The sequence below is a fragment of the Artemia sp. Qi Xiang Cuo genome, chromosome 1 (assembly GCF_049724085.1).
Source record: "Artemia sp. Qi Xiang Cuo chromosome 1, ASM4972408v1, whole genome shotgun sequence".
NCBI classification, from domain to species: Eukaryota; Metazoa; Arthropoda; class Branchiopoda; order Anostraca; family Artemiidae; genus Artemia; species Artemia sp. Qi Xiang Cuo.
This window is the reverse complement of record NC_142794.1, coordinates 75593827-75616277: the sequence shown is the minus strand read 5'-3', so window position 1 is coordinate 75616277 and position 22451 is coordinate 75593827. Positions and strand designations below refer to the sequence as shown.

The following is a 22451-nucleotide window of genomic DNA, read 5'->3' as shown; positions in this document are numbered from 1 at the left end:
AGTTGAGATTGAGCTAATTACTTCCTTTTTGGCGAATCAGTTTTACATTTGGAGACATTCTAAGGGAACTGCCCAGGGAAATTTTTCTGTGGGGATGAAATTGTCTAAAACACTGAAACTCATACTTTAAAATATGCATCATGTTTCTATTAATCAGATTATCATGTTGTATTTCATTGTTACGCTTTTTTTTCATTTTGTTCCAAGGAAAATTTATATTTGGGAGCATAATAATTGAATAATTTATTATGACCTCTTGGGGTATGATTTCAACAGTAAAGTTGAATTTGTTTAGTTATAAGGTTTGTGGTGCCAATAAGGATATGCGGTTTGTATTATTTGTTTTATAATTTATTTAATCCTTTATTTTTTTTTTTAGTGTATTTTTGCCACCCTCTTGGACAAGTTATTTACTTCTCAGGGTGGCTGTCAACATTGATGTTGTTTTTTTTTGTTTGTTTTTTTAAATAAATATATCTCTTTTTTCACAATTCTATTATTCTAATTCAGAAAAAAAAACTAACTCTCATCATGTCAAGACTACAGAAAATCCATTTCAACAAAACACCTACAATGACAACAGTGCTGAGTAATGGCTCTTCTGAAGGAAGCATCTATATCAAATAAAAGTAGTACCAATAAATTCCTTATTTTATACTCCTTTTCAATATAATAGTTGTCATGCTGACAGTGTACCCCCTCCCACTCCCTACTATTTATGGTCAATACTTCTCTATTAATTGAATATTACACCTCATAAGTTAACTGTCAAAACATATATTTCTGTATATATTCATATTATTTATATTTCTAGACTCTATCTTCGTATTATAACTAAATATTATTTTAAATGGTTTTAAAAAGTGGATAATAATGGAAGGATGCATGATATTCTAATGATTAAAAACATGCTATCATAGGCAGCGCAATAGCGCTGCCTAAGTAAAGAGTGATGTGGGCACAGTGCATTATTTATATATATATATATATATATATATATATATATATATATATATATATATATATATATATATATATATATATATATATATATATATATATATATATATATATATATATATATATATATATATATATATATATATATATATATATATGTATTGCAAAGTAAGAATTTCTTGCTTAGGATTTTCTTTTAGTTTGTTTAGAGTAACACTAAGGAGAGGGGCTCTTATGAAGGAAACATATTAATAAAATAAAAGTAGTGCAATTAAGTTCCTAATTTTGTGGGTTTTTTTCAATATAATATTCATCACCCTGAGAAAGCACAATCATCTTAATTTGTGTCTGATGCTAGTTTCCCTATGGTAAGAAATATGAATGACATGAGTGGCTGCTGTGACTCAAGCAATTTTTTAGCTGATTTTTTTGGTACTTCTGAGTTGGTTTCACTTTTTCTACATGTTTTATATGTTATAAATAAAAAAATTAAGTAAAAAGTTATGAGAATTTCTTAACTTCTCTAAGGTATTAAAAAAATGTTAAGCTAGGATTTATAAGTAAACTGTTCAATTAGAAATTAAAATGACACAAGTGAATTAAATTGTGGTTGAGGTTTTCATGTTGGCCAACAAGGTTGACAATAATAATAGACTACACAATAGAAAACTGATCTGGATGATTCATGTCAATGCAATGCTGCTATGGGGGTTAATTTGTTTCATTCTTGATTTCCATCTCTCTCAAGCATTTAAACGTGAAAAGAGAAAAATTGTGTATAAAGCTGCAAAATAGGTCATTGATTGATAATCCCTTGGAGTGCAACAGTTTTGTCAGGAGTGAGATTAGATGAGTACCTTCTACCTTGCCTCAACAACTGGAATAGTGGAAGTCAAAGCACCATCTTCACTGACTACACACACTCTTTAAAAAAAAAAATTATAAAGAGATGGTTGACAGTTTTGTTTCACCATTATGATATCCATTAATAAATTTTCGTTTTCTAATATCAAAGAGTCACTTCCTTTCTTCCACTTTTTGTTATCACTGAGTCATGTCAAGTCAAATACTAACAATAAATCTTTTGCACATTTCAACCTGATCAAACATAATCACAATAAGAATGAAATAAGACTTGCTGGAGACTCAAGCCAATTATTAGAATGACCAAGGGAAATTACAACTCTTGGCTGAGAAGATTGTACCTAGTTGAAGTGAATAACAAGAAAACAAACACACAGAGAGAATCAGGAGACAATGGCTAACCTACCAGGGATTCCATAAATGAAAACAGTGATCTTAAAAAAAATTGGTTTGGGATAGATATATCTTTGTGTTTGAATATTTTAGGGTAACTATGTTAAAGAATGTTAGTATTACCATTTATTTTGTCATCCATTGAAAAATGGATGGCTGAATCAAATTTAACCATCCACTGGTAACTATTCCACTATTTTTTCACTGGGTACTTTATTTTTCATGTGGAAGCCATTTGTTTTTATGATTACATATTGACCAAGACATCTAAAACAGGTGAGACCCTTTTGGGTCTCCAGATCTGAAATCCTAAACTTTTCATTATTCTTGCTTTAATTTCTTGTATTTTCATTCAAATTGCTTGGATTTAAATAATTTTTGTAAAAATTGCTTGGATTTCAATGCAGGTACTATGAGCCTACAATTACTACTAACAACTCACCACAGCACCAAGCCGCCTGAGACCAACACAGCTACGCACGCTCCTCCTCCATCCCAATCTATTCAAAGCCTCCCTTTTTACACCCGCTCACAAAGTTCCCATTTCCTTTAAATCATTCTTTATGACGTCCTCCCACCCCAGACAGGGAAGACCTGCTTTCCGTTTAGCCCTAGATGCTTGGCCAAACAGAACAATCTTTGGCAATCTGTCATCCTTCATCTGCACAACGTGCCCTAGCCACCTCAACCTTTCTTTCATTATAGCCCTTGAGAGCGGTATTGAACCACATTTTGTATAACCTATTGTTTGAAATACAGTCAGTCAGCCTGGTACCCTGAACAATCCTTAAGCAATTTCTCTTGGAAACATCTAGCAAATCTTCATCTGCTTTTTGGAGCGTCCATGCTTCAGTCATATTTGACCACTGTCAGCACTGTAGCTTCTAATATTCTTCTTCTTCTTCTTCTTCTATTTAACAGCAGGCGGGCTTTTCAGTAACACTATTTAGCCCTTTTCCTTTTGCTTCACTGTGTGGGCTACAGAGCTACTGGCTTGATTGCCTCATATATATTAGATATATTCAGATATCTTTCAGCAGATCTTTCGACTCTAGGAGTTCAAATATAAGATGATAGATGTCGATTTCTATACTCTGTGTGCAGGTATAGTTGGCTAGGCTCTTGGCTGATAGTGGGATTTTGTGGTGTTTGAAGTATTTTAACAGTTTAGAAAGCAAGGTATGTTGTGCAGACGTCAGCATATTACATTCAAATAGGCAATGGTCAATTGTTTCATTATTCATATTACAATGCCTGCAAAGAGGGGACAGGGGAATTGAACCACTTGAATTAGAAAGCTTATATGAGAATGCAAGGAAATTTAGTCCATTTGTTCCAGAACGAATTCTATGATAAATTTTAGAAAGATACTTATTGGGAAAGGGGGAAAGGATAGGATTAATCTTATTAAAATTAATATCTGATAGCCTGCATTGGTAGATATCTCTAATTGGGATTGGTCTCCCACTTGGCTGGTCAATATTTATAGCATTTTTTGCTATTTCATCAACCTGATGATTACCACTTATGCCAGAGTGGCTAGGAATGTACTGAAAGTAAGTTTTTATGCCACTTGAAGCAAGATTATCAATAATACTGAGACAATGATAAGTGTCAATGTCCAACTTATATTGAGGAGCTGAGGCCAGCAACTCAAGGATTGATAAAGAGTCGGAATAAATGATAATATTATTCGAATTTTCAATCAAAGATTGGTTTTGCTTAAGGTGTTCTAATGCCATGATTATGGCATTTAACTCAGCAGACATTATAGATAAATTATTAAATAATCTCTCGCCCATTGCAATTTTCAGGTGAGGAAGGAAAACACCACTTGCAACCTTCTCATTCATTTTTGACCCATCAACAAATATTTGGAAGTGATTTTTATAGGTAATTGTATTAAGTTCTGCAAATTTTTTCTGAACAAAAGCAATGGGGGTTAAATCTTTATTCCATTTTGAAAATTCAGTATTTATTATGGGAAATGACCAATTCCATGGAGGGGATTGGGGGAAAGTAGGTGCAATAGACTTTGCTGGTACAGGGAACTTCTTTTGAATATTGGCATACTCATCTGCAATACCTCTATACATGGCTGGATTTCTTAACCAATTATGTAATGTGTGTGAGCTATTTGATTCAATTTTTGTAAGATGTTTTATCAAGAGAAAGCTACGTCTCTCCCTTATTGTTGTTAATCCACTCTCCATAAGCAGAGACTTGGTGCTTGTGGGTTTCCTAAGACCAAATATGAGACGTATTATATCATTTTGTGTTGTTTCAATTTTTTGCATCTGGTTCTTTGCACATTCACCATAGACAATCAGCCCATAGTCAATATGGGGTCTTATGTGTGATTTATAAAACTGGAGTAAGGTTTTCTCCTTACAACCCCAGGGCGTGGAAAGAAGTCTTTTTAGTATATTTGCTTTTCTATAACATTTTTTTATTGTGTTTGAAATGTGGAGGTGGAAATTAAGTTTTTGGTCAAGCATGAGACCTAGGTAATTAATGTTATTATCTTCTGGAATAGTTGTTTTATTTAGAGTTAGTTTTGCATTAACATGGTTTCGCTTCCTGTGAAATTGGATTATTTTTGACTTGGTGGGTGCAATGGGTAAATCTGAATGTTGAGAGAATTTTTCAAACTGGAAAAGTGACTTTTGCAGATTTGACTGTGCTATCTGAAAGGTGTTGCCAGATGGCCATAGCACCAGATCATCATCATATTGTAGATTTGTGTTGGGCAGGTTCATGTCCCATAGAAATAGGGCAAATAGGAGGCAACTGAGGACTGCTCCCTGAGGTAGGCCTTTGGATATTGTCTTTTGGGGTGAAGAGGCTGAACCAACACAAACAATGAAACTTCACACTTCTATGAAGGATTTAATAAAGGATACTAGCTTGGGAGGTACTCCAAGGTTTGCAAGTTTATTTAAAAGGATTTGGTGGTTCACATTGTCATATGCTCCTTCAAAATCAAGGAAAGCTGCCACTAGGATATTATTTTTTGAGAAAGATTCATTTATTGCATATGTTAGCAAAATGAAAGCATCTGTTGAGGAGTGGTATTTCCTGAATCCAGTTTGAGTGTGTGGGATCATGTTATTTTTCTCAACAAACCAGAGGAGTCTGTGATAAATCATTTTCTCCATTATTTTCCCCATCACAGGTGTAATCATTATGGGCCTATAAGACTCAGGGTTATCTTTTGGTTTATTTTTCTTTAGGATTGGTAGGAGGGACGAACATTTCCATATATTGGGGAACCTAGAGGATGCCCAAGCGTTATTATAACAATTTAGCAGTTCTTGTTTGTATGAAGGTGTGAGATTCTTTATCCATGTAGGGTGTATATTGTCATAGCTGCTGCTAGTTTTGGACCTAATATGATGTATTGCATTATTCAATTCCTGGATTGAAAATGGATTAGTTATGTACTCGGATCCTGGGCGTGGTTGGTAACTAGGGTTCATAGGAATTGTGGACAGATTGCTTTGATTGTTTGATGTTAGCTTATTAACAAAAAGAGTTGCAAATAGGTTAGCCTTTTCAATATCATTGTCATAATGGGTATTATTATGTATAAGCTCATACAGGAGTAGGTTGGGAGAAGTCTTTTTCCCACATATGTGGCTTATGACTTTATGTATAAATGGCTCATGCATTTCTCTGGAGAGATTATTTGCAAAATTATTCCAGTATTTATATTTAGCATCTATTATAGTCCTTTTTAGATTAGATTCTGCTTGTAATTTTTTTAAATATGTAGTAGGTGTTGGTTTTTTTATGAATTCTGTCCTAGCTGCCTTTTTTATCTTCCATTTATTTAGGCACTCATTTGTCCACCATGCTTTAGGAATTTGTTTAGGGAATGTTTTCTTAGGTGTTGTCCTGGGGATAGCATGATTAGCTGAATTTATTAGTAAAGATGTCAAGGCTTCAGCATGTGTGTCAACTGTTGTGTTAGAAATGCATGAACTTTGGGTGAAACTTGTAATTTCATCATTTAGCTTATTTTGGAAAATAGACCAATTTGCTTTAGTGTTGATATATTTGGATGTATGAGAAGAAGTTTCAGCAGGTTCATTTAGGGAGCAAACTATAGCAAAGTGGTCTGTACACAGACTATCAATTTTATTTATGTAAATTTTGTTCAAAAAATTTGAAGACACAATTTGTAGGTCAATTGTGGAGAATTTGGCACTTTTGGGGTTAAAATATGTATCTAGGTTTGGAGGGGTAGCAACAGCTAATTCATTATTATTTGAAATCATATGCTCAATAAATTTACCAGCTTTATTTGCTGGTTTATTCCCCCACAAAAGGCTGTGGGCATTGAAATCACCACAAATAATGATGTTTTTTAACATATTAGAATTATTTATATAATTAAAGAAATCCTTGGCATCTGAAGTTTGGCCATTAGGGTTATAAAAGCTTATTATGTAGGTTTTTAAATTATTCAGCCAAACACTTATACCAATTACATCAACATCATTTTCAAAATCTGGAAAATTGATGCCACAAAATTTTATATTATTATTAACTAATAAAGCTACACCACCTCCTTTTCTCTCTGAAGATCTATCCTTTCTCAGGATAGTGTATCCCAGAGACTTAATTTGTTGATTTTGGGTTAAATGAGTTTCCTGTAGGCAAGCAATATTAATGGAAATATTATTCATTAATGATATTAGTTCATTTAGCTTATTTTCTGTAAGTGCTCTTACATTCCAATTGAGTATTGATAAATGTTGTGTTGTTGATTTATTCTTCATATGACTGTGTGTCAATGTTCAGCTTTGTTAAAAGTAAAGCAAGATCTTTGTTTGCTTGAATGAGCATATCATCTGGGATGTAGATTTTTGCCAATTCTGCAATAATTTTTGTTTTCTGTAGTTGATGTATGTTCATGGCCTGAACTGCATTACAGTTTAGAATGAATAAGCGTATATTTAGGGATTGCATTTTTGGTAGTGCATCCTGTTTGTTGGTTAAGGGATTGATTCCAGGTAGTGTTTCTGGTTTGTTTCTTCTTGGGAGGGAGGGCCAGGCTGGCCTCATCTCACCGGAAAACAAGGCTTGCTGGCTTGGTGATTCCTTCTGATAGGGATTTGAGCTAGGGGGCTTAGAAGATATTGTTTTATATGGGGTGCTTGAAGCATTTGGGGCATTTGACTTGGGGGTTTTGGTTGGTTTCATTACAGGCTTTATTTGGTATTGTTGGGCAGAATTTGCTTCCATTGCTGCAAAGGGGTATGGGATGGCCTTCTCTGTTGATATTTGGAGTGTTAGAGCTCTTTTCTTGTATGCAGGGCATAATGATTTATTTGTAGATTCATGTGGACCTTTGCAATTGATGCATGTAGGCTGGGTGTTTTTGCAAGTTGTCAGCTCTTTAGGATGGAAAGATTTACAATTACTACACTCTTGGAGAATTTCATTGCATTTGTTTGTCGTGTGTCCCAGTTTGAAACACTTCTGACACTGAATAGGCTTAGGTTTGTATTCCTTGTGTGGTTTGATTTGCCCAAATAGGAATAATTTTTCTGGGATATCAATTTTATCCTTTAGTGTGAATAAGAAGGATCTACTAGTTTTTAGGCCAGTAGAATTAGGTTTTCCAAGTTGGGTAACATCCTCAACTGGGATTGTGTTTCCAGCCCTATCTGAGAGGCCTTCTTTTAACTCCTGAGTAGATATCTCTGGGGGAACATTATAAACTACAATTTTTGTTGGTGATTGTTTTGGGTTCCAATTAGATGCAATAATTGGGATATTCAGAAGGGATTTAAGGTTAATTATTGTATCTGCTGATTTCTGATCTTCTACAGCTATAAGCAGAGATCCATCACGGTTAATGTTAAGAGAGAACATTGATTTTAGCAATTTAAAAATTGCAACTCTTATTGCAGTGATCATTTTTATTTCACAGGGGGTTGAGGGAGAAATTTTAAGGTAAATTTCTAAGTTTTTGGGGGGAGGATCTTGGGGAGGGAGAGGGGAAATGCTTTTAATTGGGGAGATTTTTTCCCTTTTTTTAGAGCTTCTAGAGAGGACCTCTTGAAACACATTATCATCATTTATGGTTGCATTAGGACCTACAGTTATCACTGTCCTATTCTCCGAATCAGAGCCATCATTAGAACTTTCAGATAATGTGCTTGACCAGCCAGGATGGGTATCTTTCACTATCGAATTTGATTTGGGATCTGGGGGGACGTTTTTTTTGGAGGACTTTTGAACATTGCCTATTGGAAAAAGCTTTAAACACAAATATAAAACTAAAATAAGAAGGGAAAATAGATGATATCAAACCGTCTGCACTATACTATGGGAAGGATAAATACCACAGTATAGCCCTGAGGATGACTTGAGCAGGATAGGTTTGGTACAACTACTGATTAGAAGCGATAATAATCAAGGTAATATATTTCGATTTTCTTGTACGGTTGCTGTTGTTGTTAATCTTGGTTTGCAGACTTATCTTCCTATTCTTCCAAACTTTTTTTAACTTAAGAAAAACACCCTGAGCCTTGGCTATTCTACTCTTAACAACTTCATTGTTCCCACCGCCTTTACTAATAATACTACTAAGTAAAGCTGACCCCTTGATTAATCTTTTCATTACAGAATATCACCTTTTCATCTTCACTTATTCCTAGCCTTAAGGACTTAGTCTTCTGAATATGAATTTTCAAACCTATTCTAGCACCCTGAACTTGCAAAACCTCTAAAAGTTCATTCATTTTTCTAACACTTTCAACTAGGAGGCTTAAATCATCAGCATAATCTAAGTACAGGAGACTTTTTCCTCCCCATTTGATTCTGTGGTCTCCCATTGCCTGTCCTGTGCTCCTTAAAACAAAGTTCATCAAAATAATCCATATAAAGAGGGATAGAACACAACCCTGTTTACTCCTGATTTAATACAAAAACAGCTGCTAGCCTCATTTCCTACCTTAGCCACAGCAATGTTAATCTTGTACATAGCACTAATCACTTTAATGTATATGTCTGGTATACCATACAAGGATAAAACCTTTACCAAAGCTCTACTAAAAACCTTTACTATCAACAGAATCAAACGCTTGCTCATAATCTATAAAACTGAGAACCAAAGGTGTTTGAAAACTCAGTCACTTTTCAATTATTAGCCTCAGAGTGAAAATTTAGTCGACACAACCTCTATTTTTTCTAAAACTGCACTGTTCTTCTCTTAAAACTGTCTACAGCATCTCTCAGTCTAAAAAGTATCATATTACTTAGTAATTTACTACCTACAGAGACCAGACTAATGCCCTGATAATTAACACATTCATTCTTATCACCTTTCTTATACAGTGGTTTAATTAAGGTTTTCCTAAAATCGTTAGGTACTTCCCCTTTTGCAAGAATCATATTCATAATCTTCATTAGCTGATTTCTAACCTCAGACCCACCACGTTTAGGAAACTCGTTTACCATACGTTCAGCACCTGGAGCCTCATTATTTTTTAATCCTTGTGGTACTGTTACTAATTCCTCCTCACAAAACAAATCTTCCTTCACATCCACGGTATCACAAACTTTTCCATTTTCTTCTATATCTTTTCCTGCAACTCTATCTTGGTTAAGCAAATTCTCAAAATGTTTGGCCCATCTCTCTCTATTTTTTTCTTATCCCTAGCTGCAGCCCCATTCCTATCTTTAACTGGGCCAAGTCCAGATTGACTAGTCCCTCTCAATTTGTTAACATGCTGGTACAATATTTTACTATTATGTCGTCTGGCTGCATCTTCCAGATCTTTTGCAATTTTATCTATGGTCTCCACGCCTCCTTAGTTCATTTTTTAATGCTTTCTCCACTTTCTATTCATTCCTTTTGTTTTTATATGATCTATCACTCATATAATTCTTGCACAAGTCCTTTCTCCTTTCTATTAAACATAAAGCTTTTTCACTAATATTCTTAGCTGCAGTCCTGGCTTTCTTCCCTAAGACACCTTCAGCAACTTAAAAAATAATTTTTCTAAAATTATTTCAACCATTTTCCACATTATCAAATTTTAAACCCTTAAGTTTAGTATTCAACTTTTCCTTGAAGTTTTCTCTAAAATTATTACCCTGGAGTCTACCAACATCATAACTTCCCGGGAGGTAGTTACCCTTTCAAAATTTCAGCTTTAAATTAACCCTTGGCACTACTAGATCTTTACTTTTAACATCAATAACAGCACTCCTATAAACCCTAGTATCTTGTATTGATCCTACCAGTCTTTGGTTTACTATAACATAATCAATATGGTTAGCTGTCCTATCATCATGTAAATACCATGTTAACTTATGAGCCATTTTATGACCAAACACTGTATTAGTTATAACTAAATTATTATACCTACAAAATTGCAACAGTCTGCATCCATTACTGTTTTCCTTTCCTACACCAAATTTACCTAGACTGGGATACCATCTATCCCTATTTCTACCAACCTGGGCGTTAAAATCTCCCAGTAATAACTTCATATTTCTACCTGGGACCCTGTCTATTTGATCCAGTACCAGTAATAAAAACGCACCTTAGTCACTACTATGTCCATCATTTGGTTATAAAAGGGCATTTATTGTTATGACAGATACCCTGTAATTTTTTGGCTTAAAATGAGCAATTAATATTCTATTATTAATACCTTCCCAGCCTAAACAAGCTAAAGAAGGCTTAGCAGCTTGAGCCCTACTCCCTACTCCATTCATCATGAGCACTACTCCCTGCCTATGTACCCCATCCTTCCTGCCTGAGTAAACAAATTCTATTCACCTAATTTCATGCTTCCTACCCCCGGGATATGAGTTTCTGAAACTCCTAATAAATCCAGTTCAAATTGTATGAAGCTTAAGAGAGGAAAGAAAATAATAAATGATAAATAAAACCAAAAAAGGGTCAGAAAACAAGGATTTTGTCAGCCAGAGGTAAAATATGAAGACAAAAAACCAGCAAATATTTTGACAAGGACCTCTGCCAAGTCGTCCTCAGTGCTAAAAAAAAACAACAAAAAAAACAAAAAACAACGAGAATCTAACCTTTTAGAGTTCACTACACAAGATCCAAACAAACAGTTTGTTCACTGAACAAACACTGTTTGTTAGGATCTTGTGTAGTGAATTCTAAAAGGTTAGATTCTTATTGTTTCTTTTTTTTGTTTTTTTTTTTAGCACTGAGGATGACTTGGTGGAGGTCCTTGTCAAAATATTTTCTGGTTTTTTGTCTTCGTATTTTACCACTGGCTGACAAAATCCTTGTTTTCTCACCCTTTTTTGGTTTTATTTATCATTTATTATTTCCTTTCCTCTCTTAGCTTCATACATCATGTATAGCCAGTGTGGTCTTAGAAAGTATTTAGTTTGAATCATCTGAATTATTTGCATAAAACTTTCTGTCCTGTTGTATATGTATGTAATAACAAGGGCCCAACCAGTTTAAATTTTTGGGGCTGAATACCAATATATTGGTATTGCAGCAATATGATGCTAATGCAATTTGCCAATAAATATCTCTCTGGAAAAGAAATACTTATCTAAAGTTTAGACCCTGCATTCTCTGCACCTTTCATGCTCACAAGTTTCTCCCTGGCTTATTTCAGACAAAAGAACAGCCTCAATAATTCAATGTGGATTCCCAATAATGCAAAAAATATTTAGAATAACAACTAAACCAAATAAAGTTCTAGTCTGGAGAGTGCTAAATAAGTCCAGTCCAATTGAGGCAAGTTGTAACACAAAAAGCACATTTTTTCAGCATTTTCTCTTTACAGAGATCTTTGTTTGTCATCATAAATGTTCCGAACTATGCTGAAAACTCTTTTGCTTGGGAGAGAAGAAGGTAGAGAGCAGACTTACTTCTGAGGAAGTTGTGCCAGTCTCTTGAAACAACTGCTGGTATTTTGCTACCACTCTAACAGACAGCTTATTTTCCTGTCAATGACAGGCTTACTCATGTACCTTTCCAGTTTCTGATCACTATTATATGCTGACTTTTTCATCTTGCTTACTTGCTGAAGTTGCAAGCATTTTATCAAACAGGCAGTCAATCAAACTTGCTGTGCCTACTCTCCTTTGTTTTGGGTTTAAACCCCTCTTCTGTTGCAGTGGCTAATTTTGTTTCTTCCAATGTCTGACTCTGTGTTTCTTCTTGCATCCACCTTTTAGCCTTACTGGGTGCTGTGTAATTTAGGGGTCAGTGCTTGCATCTGGGATCTAGGTGACAAGCAAAAACAACTTTGCTGGTTGTACATTCTTGAACTCACCATATATTTTGAACATGGCTGCACCAGGTGTGCTTTGACAAGTATTGACAACAAATATACTTTGACTTCATTTGACTCACTTCTGCTGCTCTCTCCAACATGGTCAGACTTATCTTGTGGCTCTGCTCCCAAGGACCGAACAAGCAAAAATTACCTGAGGAAATCTGGTGCCATCTTCTAGATGGATAACTTGCATGTAAAAAGTAAATCAGCTAATATCCAATGTTTTTTTCCTATATCCAATAATGACACTGACCTGTATATCAGCCCAATAATTTTGGCCAGCCATTATATCATTCAGGCCTTACTAATAACTTACTTTCATTATACTCTATTCTGATTGTATGCTACTTCTTTTTTGTAAAAAAATTTATGATGCAAAGCCAGATTAGTCTTTTTATACTTAGTAATATTAGACTAGGGAGAACAAAAGCAAATTTAAGTACACATTGACACATAGCCATTACAGATCAAATAGCCAAGTATTTATTTTTGGGCAATGAAAGTTGTATAAGATCTATGATAACAGGAAATTCTTTTGGAGACAGTGTTGGGAGAGGAGCAGGGAGTAAATCACAAAGAATTGAAAGACCAGGTAGATTAAATTGAATATATTAGATTTAGTAGGAAAAGTAATTAGTACCATTTTAGATCTATGAGTTTTAAGAGTTCTTTTGAAATATTCAAAAATCTGGTGTAAAAACTTCAGGTTTAAAAACCTTCTTATACAGGGCCTTCCCAGAAGCAGTCTGACTTGAAAAGGGCAAGTCCTGTATTTGCTGTTCGTCCACTTCAAAATATAAAAGGGAATTGTATTAGTGGTGGATCCAGGTGGAGGGGGGGGGGTGAGGGGGCGTGCCCCCCTAACATAGATTAAAGTAGTGCAATTTACTTAATTAACACAAGTTTGCATTAATTAAAAATGCTCCTAATGCAAGTTAATCAGATCAACCTATTTTGCCCCCCCCCCCAAAAAAAAAAAATCCTGGATCCACCCCTGGTTTGTATGGTATTTAATTTGATTAAATGTTTAGATACTGATGTATACAAGGAGTGGAAAAGGAGAGTTCATAGTTACCTTGCCCCCTTGAAATCTAAAGACTTTACAATTTTTCGTGTAATTTTTCCACTTTCATACAGTATGCCTACCAGGAATGTTGTACCACTAGCAAAAGGAAATGCTATGTTTGGCCTAGTCTAGTGGTTATATTTTCTTTGACTCACTGTAGATATATCTAATTTGATCTTCAGAGAACTTAACTTGCTATATCAAGTTCTGGGCATTTCTTTATTGACACTTTTCATAAACTCGGTTTATTACCATAGCATTCCAAGCAGTGGCATAGCTAAGATTTATTGAATCTGTTTAAAAAACTGAGCCCTAATATCATAGGTTTTTAACCTTAATCAGATTATTGTGTTTCCTTTTGTTGTCATCCACTATCTAAAACAATTTGAAATAACATTTATGTCCATAGTTCTATTGTACTCACTTAAGACATACTGGATTTCTTTCAATCTAGACTTGAGCTACCAATTATACAATACATCAAGAGATGAAAAATGCAACATGAAGATATATTATTATGGCTATGCATGTGACCATTGGGAAGAGCATGCAAGAAGAAATCTAATAGAACTACTTTTAATTTATTTGGCATGTTCCCATCAGAAGTAGGCAACCATCAGACCATAATTACAGTACTGGTTTAGGACTCCTACTCTCCATAAGGAAACACTAAAATCCACAAAACTACTTTAATATTTTTTAAATACTTACTTATATGACTCCTAAATAAAGATCACTATCCCTCCCCACTTAGTGGACAAATGTATAGCCTATATATAGTCTATGTATAACATAGCTGAGTGGTTGGCATGCTAGACTTGAAATCCTTTCTCTATGAGGACACAACTTGAGTCCTGATGTTGCTGATTATTTGGTTAGGAATGGAGATCAGTGATATGACTTAGTAAACACAGCCAGAGTCAATGGATTTCAAAATGGATACCTGGTCTAATCTTGAGAAGGTCAACAGGAAGGGTGTGCAAAAACACAGGATGGCTGGCAGGGGCAGACCTCCAGCATTTTTATGGGGGGGGGGGACAAGAGAGGTCCATATCTGGAGAGTGAAAGGGCATGGGATGTATAATATTTTTTCTCTCCATATTATTGAGGTGGTAACTGCCCCCTTGCCACCCCAAACAACACCCCTGATGGCCGGCCTTCAATTCCCAGGGGTGTTGTTTGGGGAGGATGGCAATTGCCCCTCTCCAATAATGTAGAAAAAATTATTATGGTATCCCATGCCCCTTGAATATCTGGATGTGGACTCCTTTTGCCCCCCCTCCCCCAATAAAAAGTTTGCCCCTGTTGACTCCCAATTGCATTTCCTTATTGAAGGTTCATTAAACAAGATCAGCACTGCTGGTAGGGACAGTAGAGTCTGATGCTATATTATATGTATGCATAAACTGCTAATGTTCTTAGCAGCAGTTTTTGGCTTTCCTTTCTATGATCTGCTGCTAGGCTAATTCAAAAACCATTTTCTAAACATTATGCCTATTCATTTTCTATAAGCCAAATTATAAAAACTCCCCACTTTCATGTTCAACTATTCCTGGAAGTTCCTCTTCAGTTTACATCCTGAAATACAACAACATCATGGCCATAATTCATCAGAAGGTAGGCCTAACATAGCCAGTTGTCTTTCCAACATTTCAGCTTTAAATTAACTCTTCATTCTTGGCTACAAGATGGTGAAATTTAACTTTAAAATCTATAGCCTAATAGGATTTCTGTAAATTTTTTGCAGTTCATATTATTGACTTATGAATAAAGTGAACATATCACTTGATGTCTTTTTTATGCTCTTTCCAAATATAACAAACATTTTTGCCACAAATAAATTTCACCCCAACTACAATAGCCTATATTTGAATTCAGAGTATATATTTGCACATAAGGGGGGGGGGGGATAAAGTTTTGGTAATTTTTTTGCAGGTGTATGGTTACTTTATTTGTAAATCAATAATATGAACTGCAAATCATTTACCAAAGTTTAAACTTACTTCTCATTTGTGGCAGAAATGATTACTATATTTGGAAAGAACATAAAAAATGGCATCAAGTGTTTACTTTATTTGTAAGTCAATAATATGAACTGCGAAAAATTTACCAGGATTTCTGGTAAAATTCTGCTTTAGTTACTTTTACCTATATTGGAAAGGGGTGAGGTTAGCAAAATAAAACTATCAGGGATAGGTCTACAGGCTAAAATATGTCCTGGGAAGGTATTTTGAAGTACTTATCTCCTCTCCTTCTCCCTCTAGAGGATCCTGAAATTTGCCTACATGACAGGTGTATACCTATTGAAATTTTGACAAAACAATATTTTACCTTAATTTTCAGTTATAAGATTCTTTTTCTCAAGCTTTAGTTTTGAAAATGCAATTCCTGTTATTTGAGTAGTATTTTAAGCCATATCAATGTTAATTTTCAAAATTTAGGAAATGTATTTGCATATCTTTAAAACTCTATAAATCAGGATTGAGCAAAGTTGCGAGGCTGAAAACAATTTGTTGGACTTCATTTTAAGCAGAAGATCTATCTTAGAAGGTTTCACTTTTATAACACACAGATTTTCAAAGGTCATCAAAGGTCAGGACCTTCTAGAGGGAGAAGGAGTGGAGGTAGGTACTTCAAAATACCTTCCCTGGGCATGCTTTAGCCTTTAGATCTATCCCTGAAAGTTTCATTTTCCTAACCAAACTCCTTTCCAAGATAGCCAAAAGTAGCTAAAGTAGAATTTTACCGGATTTCTATATAGCCTATTGTCTTGCATCAACCCTGACAGTCTTCAATTTAAAATAGGTCAGCATAAATCTAGCCTAATTCACGAGGTTAGCCATCTTAACATCATGCAAGTGTCATGTCAACTCATAGGAAATTTGATAACCAGCTACCCTAATGACTTATATATTTGAAAATCAGTATCAAGAAAATAACCTTTAGATTAAAGCAAAATAGGGTTTTATTTCGTAACATCTCCAAATCTAAAAATTTTCAGAACAACTTCGATAGAAAATTGAAATTTAAACTTTCTATTGACTTCAATATGGCTCTGAACAAATACATGGTTGCCATAGCTGTAGTTTTGTATTTTTTGTTTTCAGAAAATTACACTTTTCTGTGGAAAGTCTGATTTTCCAAGGATAAACTACACAAAATTGCGACAGCTTTCTGCGTTCACCTGAAAAATGATTTTAGCATGTGAAAAAAAAGTCCAACAGCGTTCCTTCTGTATGAAACTACCGGTACTGTGGTTAGAGTAAAGCGTCACCTCTTCTTTGGTGGCTGTAAGCAACTCGATTAGGATGCGAAACGAGCCTGAAGACTTCAAGAATTTATATTAAAATAGTATAGTGGCCTTGTTCCGCTTTAGTCCGAGAGAGAAACAAAAATAGAAAAGAAAAAAGAAATATCAGTAATTTTTTCTCAGCCTCAACGTCTAAATACTGGCGCAATGGTTAGCTACAAACTGAAAATCATGGTTACGGTGTTAGCTTTACCTTAGTTAAGAACGAATCACGACCCGTAGTGCCACTTAGTACTGACTTGCGAAACAAGTTCATATGCTCAACGGTTTAAATTAGTGTATATATAATTGAACGATGAACAATATTGCCAAAACTTCGAAACAAAGTGTACCAAAAATTGCACGAAAAACATATCAAAGATGAAGAAATTGTACCATATTCCATTTTGTTCCGCGTGTTACGCTTCGCTTAACATGTGAATCGTCGGCGACGTAAAATACAATCTATGAAAATTTTCTATAAGACATTTTCTTTCACTTTTTTTCTCCATTCCTTTGTTTTCTTCTCTTCTAATACGGTTATTATGTGCTCTACAGTAGACAAAATATACAGGGATGTGCTCCTCGCACTAAACTAAAGAAAATGTTCGAAATAACATATTCCTGCAGCAGCATTTTACTACAGGCTGAAATAATGCTGTTGTCCATCTGCCATTTATGACTGTTTTTAGCGTCCCCCTTTAAAATTGTCCCAAATGACGATTTTAATACAAATCAGGCGTTAAATTCGAATTTTAACCTTGCATTCTTACAGAATATTACCCAAAAGCTGTTGCTGAGAATTTTTTCTATCTAATTAAATAAGCAATCATAGCAAAAAACATTCAACAAGTAATAATATAAATGAATAAATAAATCTTAAAGGAAGTAACGCTTAAATTGAATATGCAAATCAAACTTAAAACGAGAACAAAATATTTTGCTATTGAAATATAAATAATACCCAAAACGAACATAAATTTAATATAGAATCAATGCAATTAAACATACAATAGGTACTACTGTAAATAAATAAATAAATTTTAAAACGAGTGAAACTGAAATTGAATATGAAAATCAAGCTCGAAACAAACAAAAACATCTACAAACAAGAGTTTGGGTATCGTCTTCTTCTTTCACTGTAAAAGTCTAAAACCTACTGCGTCATTGGCGCTTTACTGAAAACGAATTGTATTACAAATATTTTCTTTTGTATTTGATATTGAAAAAAAAAATTAAAAGACATTAAAAATACAGTAAAATTTTGAACTGATGAGCTTTCAGAAATTAATATTATTATGCATCAAATATTCAGCTTAATTTGTTAGTTCTTTCTAAAATTGTTCAAGACCCCTAAAATTGTCCTTTTCCTTAACTGTAAAAACTTGTAAAGCCTACTGCGTCATTGGTAATTCCCTGAAAACGAATTACATTACAAATATATTCTCTTCCAGTTCTTACAGCATTGAAATTGAAAATAAAATTACAGTGAAATAAAATCTTGAACTAATGGATCTTTAAACAATAAATACCATTATATATCAAATATTAAGTTTTATTTTGTTTATACTTCCAAACACTGTTCAAGACACGTACAGTTTTCAGTGAAGTGCCATAACACATTAGGTTTTAGACTTTTTCAGTGAGAGAAGGAGGCAGATACCCGAACTCTTGTTTGTAGTGGTTTTTGTTCGTTTCAAGCTTAATTTGCATATTCAATTTAAGTTTCACTTATTTTAAGATTTATTTATTCATTTACAATAGTATCTATTGTATGTTTGTTTGCATTGACTCTTTATTTACTGTCTGTTCGTTTAAGGTTTCATTTATACTTCGATAGCAAAATATTTTTTTCTTCGTTTGAAGCTTGATTTGCATATTCAATTTAAGCTTTACTCGTTTTAAGATTTATTTATTCATTTATATTATTACCTGTTGTATATTTTTTTGCTATGATTGTTTATTTAATTTCTGTTCGTTTTGGGTTTCATTTATTCTTTAGTAGTGATTTCTGGTCGTTTTGAGTTTGAATTTTAACAGGTACTTGTATTTGATGATCTTAAGTTTAAAATGGCCTTTACTTTTCTTTGAAAAACCTCTTTTATGAATTTTTTTTTATATTAATTTTTGTTTGTTTTCGATTTCAAAAAGTTTCAAGTTTTAAAAAATACCCTATTTCAAGATCAATTTTTTTTCAAAATTAAATGTTCATCAAAGTATCAAAGCTAGTAGCAAAGGAACAATATCAAAGTAAAAAAATGGGTTTGTTTCCAGCTCGGAGTTTTTATTGTCTGATGTTTGAACTATTTTTAACAAAATGGCTATCTCAAAATCTTTATCGGAAAATCTTAAAAGTGAACTAGAACTTTCTATTTTCAATTAATTGAGCCCTTTCTGACATTTATATGGGCCTCCCGTCTACAAGAACCATATATGCACACAGGGAATATCTTACAACGCCTGTCCCCGGACCCTGGGGGGCTGTGTCGACCCCGGAGTTGTAATATCTGATGTTTGAAACTATTTTTAACAAAATGGCAGTAGTATCACCCGTCTGCTTTCAAGCACATGCCCTCCTCTGATTTCAAGCACATGCCCTCTCTTTTCCCATAGGATTCAAGCACATGACCTCTGACGTCACTGCGTCCCTGTTTCTATGCAAATTCCTATCCCTGGCAAGATGCCCAGGATTCCAGCTTTATTTTATATGATTAATCGGAGTGTAGTCAGGATTTTACACCAGTTCAATTAAAAGGGGGAGCTCCCAGCCCTTGGCACCTGTACAATGCGGTCATGTTTCTAATGGAGCCCTCTGACTTCACGGCAGCCATAGGGAAATAGTATTGGATTTCTAGGACAACCCTCCGACAGCCATAGGATCATAGTATTTCGACCGGAGCCCTCTGACATCACAGTACACACCCTTTGTGTTTTCTGATAGCCCTGGCAAGATTCCAAGCGCATGCCCTATTTCTAGGTGAAATTCCCAGAGGTTTCAATTACTTAGAATATGGTTGGGATAATACATATGTTCATTTAACAAGGGGAGGTCTTAACCCCTCACACCTGCACAGCCCAGTCATCTGTTCTATTAAAGGGAAGACACCCCTCTGAACTCCAATGACGTCAGACGACTTCCCCATTTCAAACGGACAGTTCTAATATTATTGACGCAATTTTATGTAACTCTGCAACAGGAACCAATGGGGGAATCCCTATTTGTAACGTAACCGGAGCACACACCCTACGTAATTATTTTGCATCACTGTCACGTAATACTTTTTTCACCCAAAACCCCCAAAGTATTTTTTTCATTAGTTTAATGGTAACACACACTTTATGTAAGGTCAACCCATCTTACGCATGGACGGGGCATCCACCGCTGCCGGGGTCAGTCACGACGTCAGAACGGAATCTGTTCCGTACACTTTCATACATTTTACCAAGCACTGAATTTAAAATGAGCTGATACATTTCCTTTTCTACTTTACTTTTTGCCCGAGAGCGTTCATCGACAAAGGTGTCAATAAACGTCTTCAAATAGGGTTTTTGACTGAATTGCAGGACCCTATGTATTTCTGTCATCTTGAAACAATTGTTTACCATCCATTGCAATAGTACACAGTGGACAAAAATATTCTGTTTAGGGTTTAAATCTGTAGTATAGAATGTATAGGGTAGGCCAAGAGGATAAATGAATTTTTTTTGTTGAAATGTAAGACGCGAAATATTTTTGTAATGGTTTTTCTTGTCAATGTTACATTCTGTTGACGTTTCATAGTTCATTTGGATTTTTCAAAATATTCCAAGTTTTACAGTTCAAGGAAAAATTCCAATGGCGTGGTATTGTGTGTGCGTGTTTTTGTGAGTGTGTGTGTGTGTTTGTATGTGTGTGTTTTTGTGCGTGTGTGTCTTTGTTTGTGTGTGTTTTTGTGTGTGTTGTGTTTTTGTGTGTGTTGTTTTTTTTTTTGTGTGTGTTTGTGTGTGTGTGTGTGTGTGTGTGTGTGTGTGTGTGTGTGTGTGCCTGTGTGTGTGTGTGTGTGTGTTTGTGTTCTTGTGTGTGTGTCTTTGCGTGTGTGTATTTTTGTGTGTGTGTGTTTGTGTGTTTTTGTGTCTGTGTGTTTTTGTGTTTTTGTTTTCGTGTGTGTTTTGTGCGTGTGTTTTTTTGTTTTTGTATTTTTGTGTGCGTTTTTTGTGTGTGTGAGTTTGTGTGTGTGTTGATTTTTTGCGTGTTTGTGTGTTTGTGTGTGTTAGTATTTCTGTGTTTTTGTTTTTGTGTGTGTGTTTTTTTGTGTGTGTGCGTGTTTTTGCGTGTGTATGTTTTTGTGTGAGTGTATTTTTTTTGTGTGTGTGTTGCTTTTGTGTGTGTGTGTGTTTGTGTGTTTTTTTTTGTGTGCGTGTGTTGTGTGTATGTCTTGTGTATTTTTTGTGTTTGTGTGTGTTTTTATGTGTGTGTGTATTTGTGTGTTTGTTTTCGTAGGTGTTTGTTTGTGTTTGTGTGTTTTTTTGTGTTTTGATTTTTTTGTTTGTGTTTGTGTGTTTTTGTTTGTATTTGCGTTTTTGTGTGTGTGTGTTTTTTTGTGTGTTTTTGTGTGTTGTGTTTTTGTACGTTTTTTGTGTGTTTTGCGTGTGTGTGTGTTTTTGTTTGTGTATTTTTGTGTGTGTGTGTGTTTTGTGTGTGTGTTGTTTTTTTGTGCGCGTGTATGTGTTTTTGTGCGTGTGTTTTTGTGTGTGTGTGTTTTTGTGTCTGTAAGTGTTTTTGTGCGAGTATGTTTTTTTGTTTGTGTGTGTGTTTTTGTGTGTGTGTTTTTTGTGTGTGTGTTTTTGTGTCTCTGTGTGTGTTTTCATGTGCTTGTGTTTGTGTGTGTGCTTCTTTGTGTGTTTTGTATGTGTGTTTTCGTGTGTGTGTGTGTGTGTTTTTGTTTTTGTATGTGTTTTTGTATGAGTATGTTTTTTTTGTGTGTGGGTGTGTTTTTTGTGTGTGTTTTTGTGTGATTTTTTTTGTGTGTGTGTTTTTACGTGTGTGTGTGTTTTTGTGTATGTGTGTATTTCTGTTTTTTTGTGTGTGTGTTTTTATTTGTGTGTTTTTGTGTGCGTGTGTTGTGTGTGTGTGTGTGTCTTTTTGCGTGTGTTTTTGTGTGTGTATGTTTTTGTGCGTGTGTGTGTGTTTTCGTGTGTGTGTGTTTTTGTGTCTGTAATTGTTTTTGTGCGAGTTATTTTGTTTGTTTGTGTGTGTGTTTTTGTTTGTGTGGGTTTTTTTTGTGTGTCTTTGTGTGAGTGTGTTTTTGTGTCTGTGTTTGTGTGTCTTTTGTTTGTGTGTGTTTTTGTGCGTGTGTGTGTTTTTATATGAGTGTGTGTGTTTGTGTGTGTTTCTTTGTGTGTGTTTTGTTTGTGTGTTTTGGTGTGTGTGTGTGTTTTGTGTGTGTTTTTGTGTGTGTATGTGTTTTTGTATGATTATGTTGTTTTTGTTTGTGTGTGGTTTTTTTCTGTGAGTTTTTTTGTGTCTGTGTGTTTTCGTGTGTGAGTGTGTTTTTGTGTATGTGTGTGTGTGTGTGTGTGTTTGTGAGTGTGTGTTCTTGTGTGTGTG

The 22451-nt window shown here is 34.7% G+C and overlaps 1 protein-coding gene across 1 annotated transcript in view; it reads right to left on the bottom strand.

Annotated features, from left to right (window-relative positions):
- Positions 1-16636, bottom strand: part of LOC148956733 (methylmalonyl-CoA mutase, mitochondrial-like) — a 56100-nt gene extending 39464 nt beyond the window's left edge. The window contains exon 1 of the mRNA XM_089087071.1: positions 16516-16636. Within this exon, the coding sequence (XP_088943197.1) occupies positions 16516-16554 (39 nt within the window). The 5' untranslated portion in view covers positions 16555-16636. The remainder of the gene's footprint in view (positions 1-16515) is intronic.
- Between the last annotated feature and the right edge of the window lie 5815 nt (positions 16637-22451).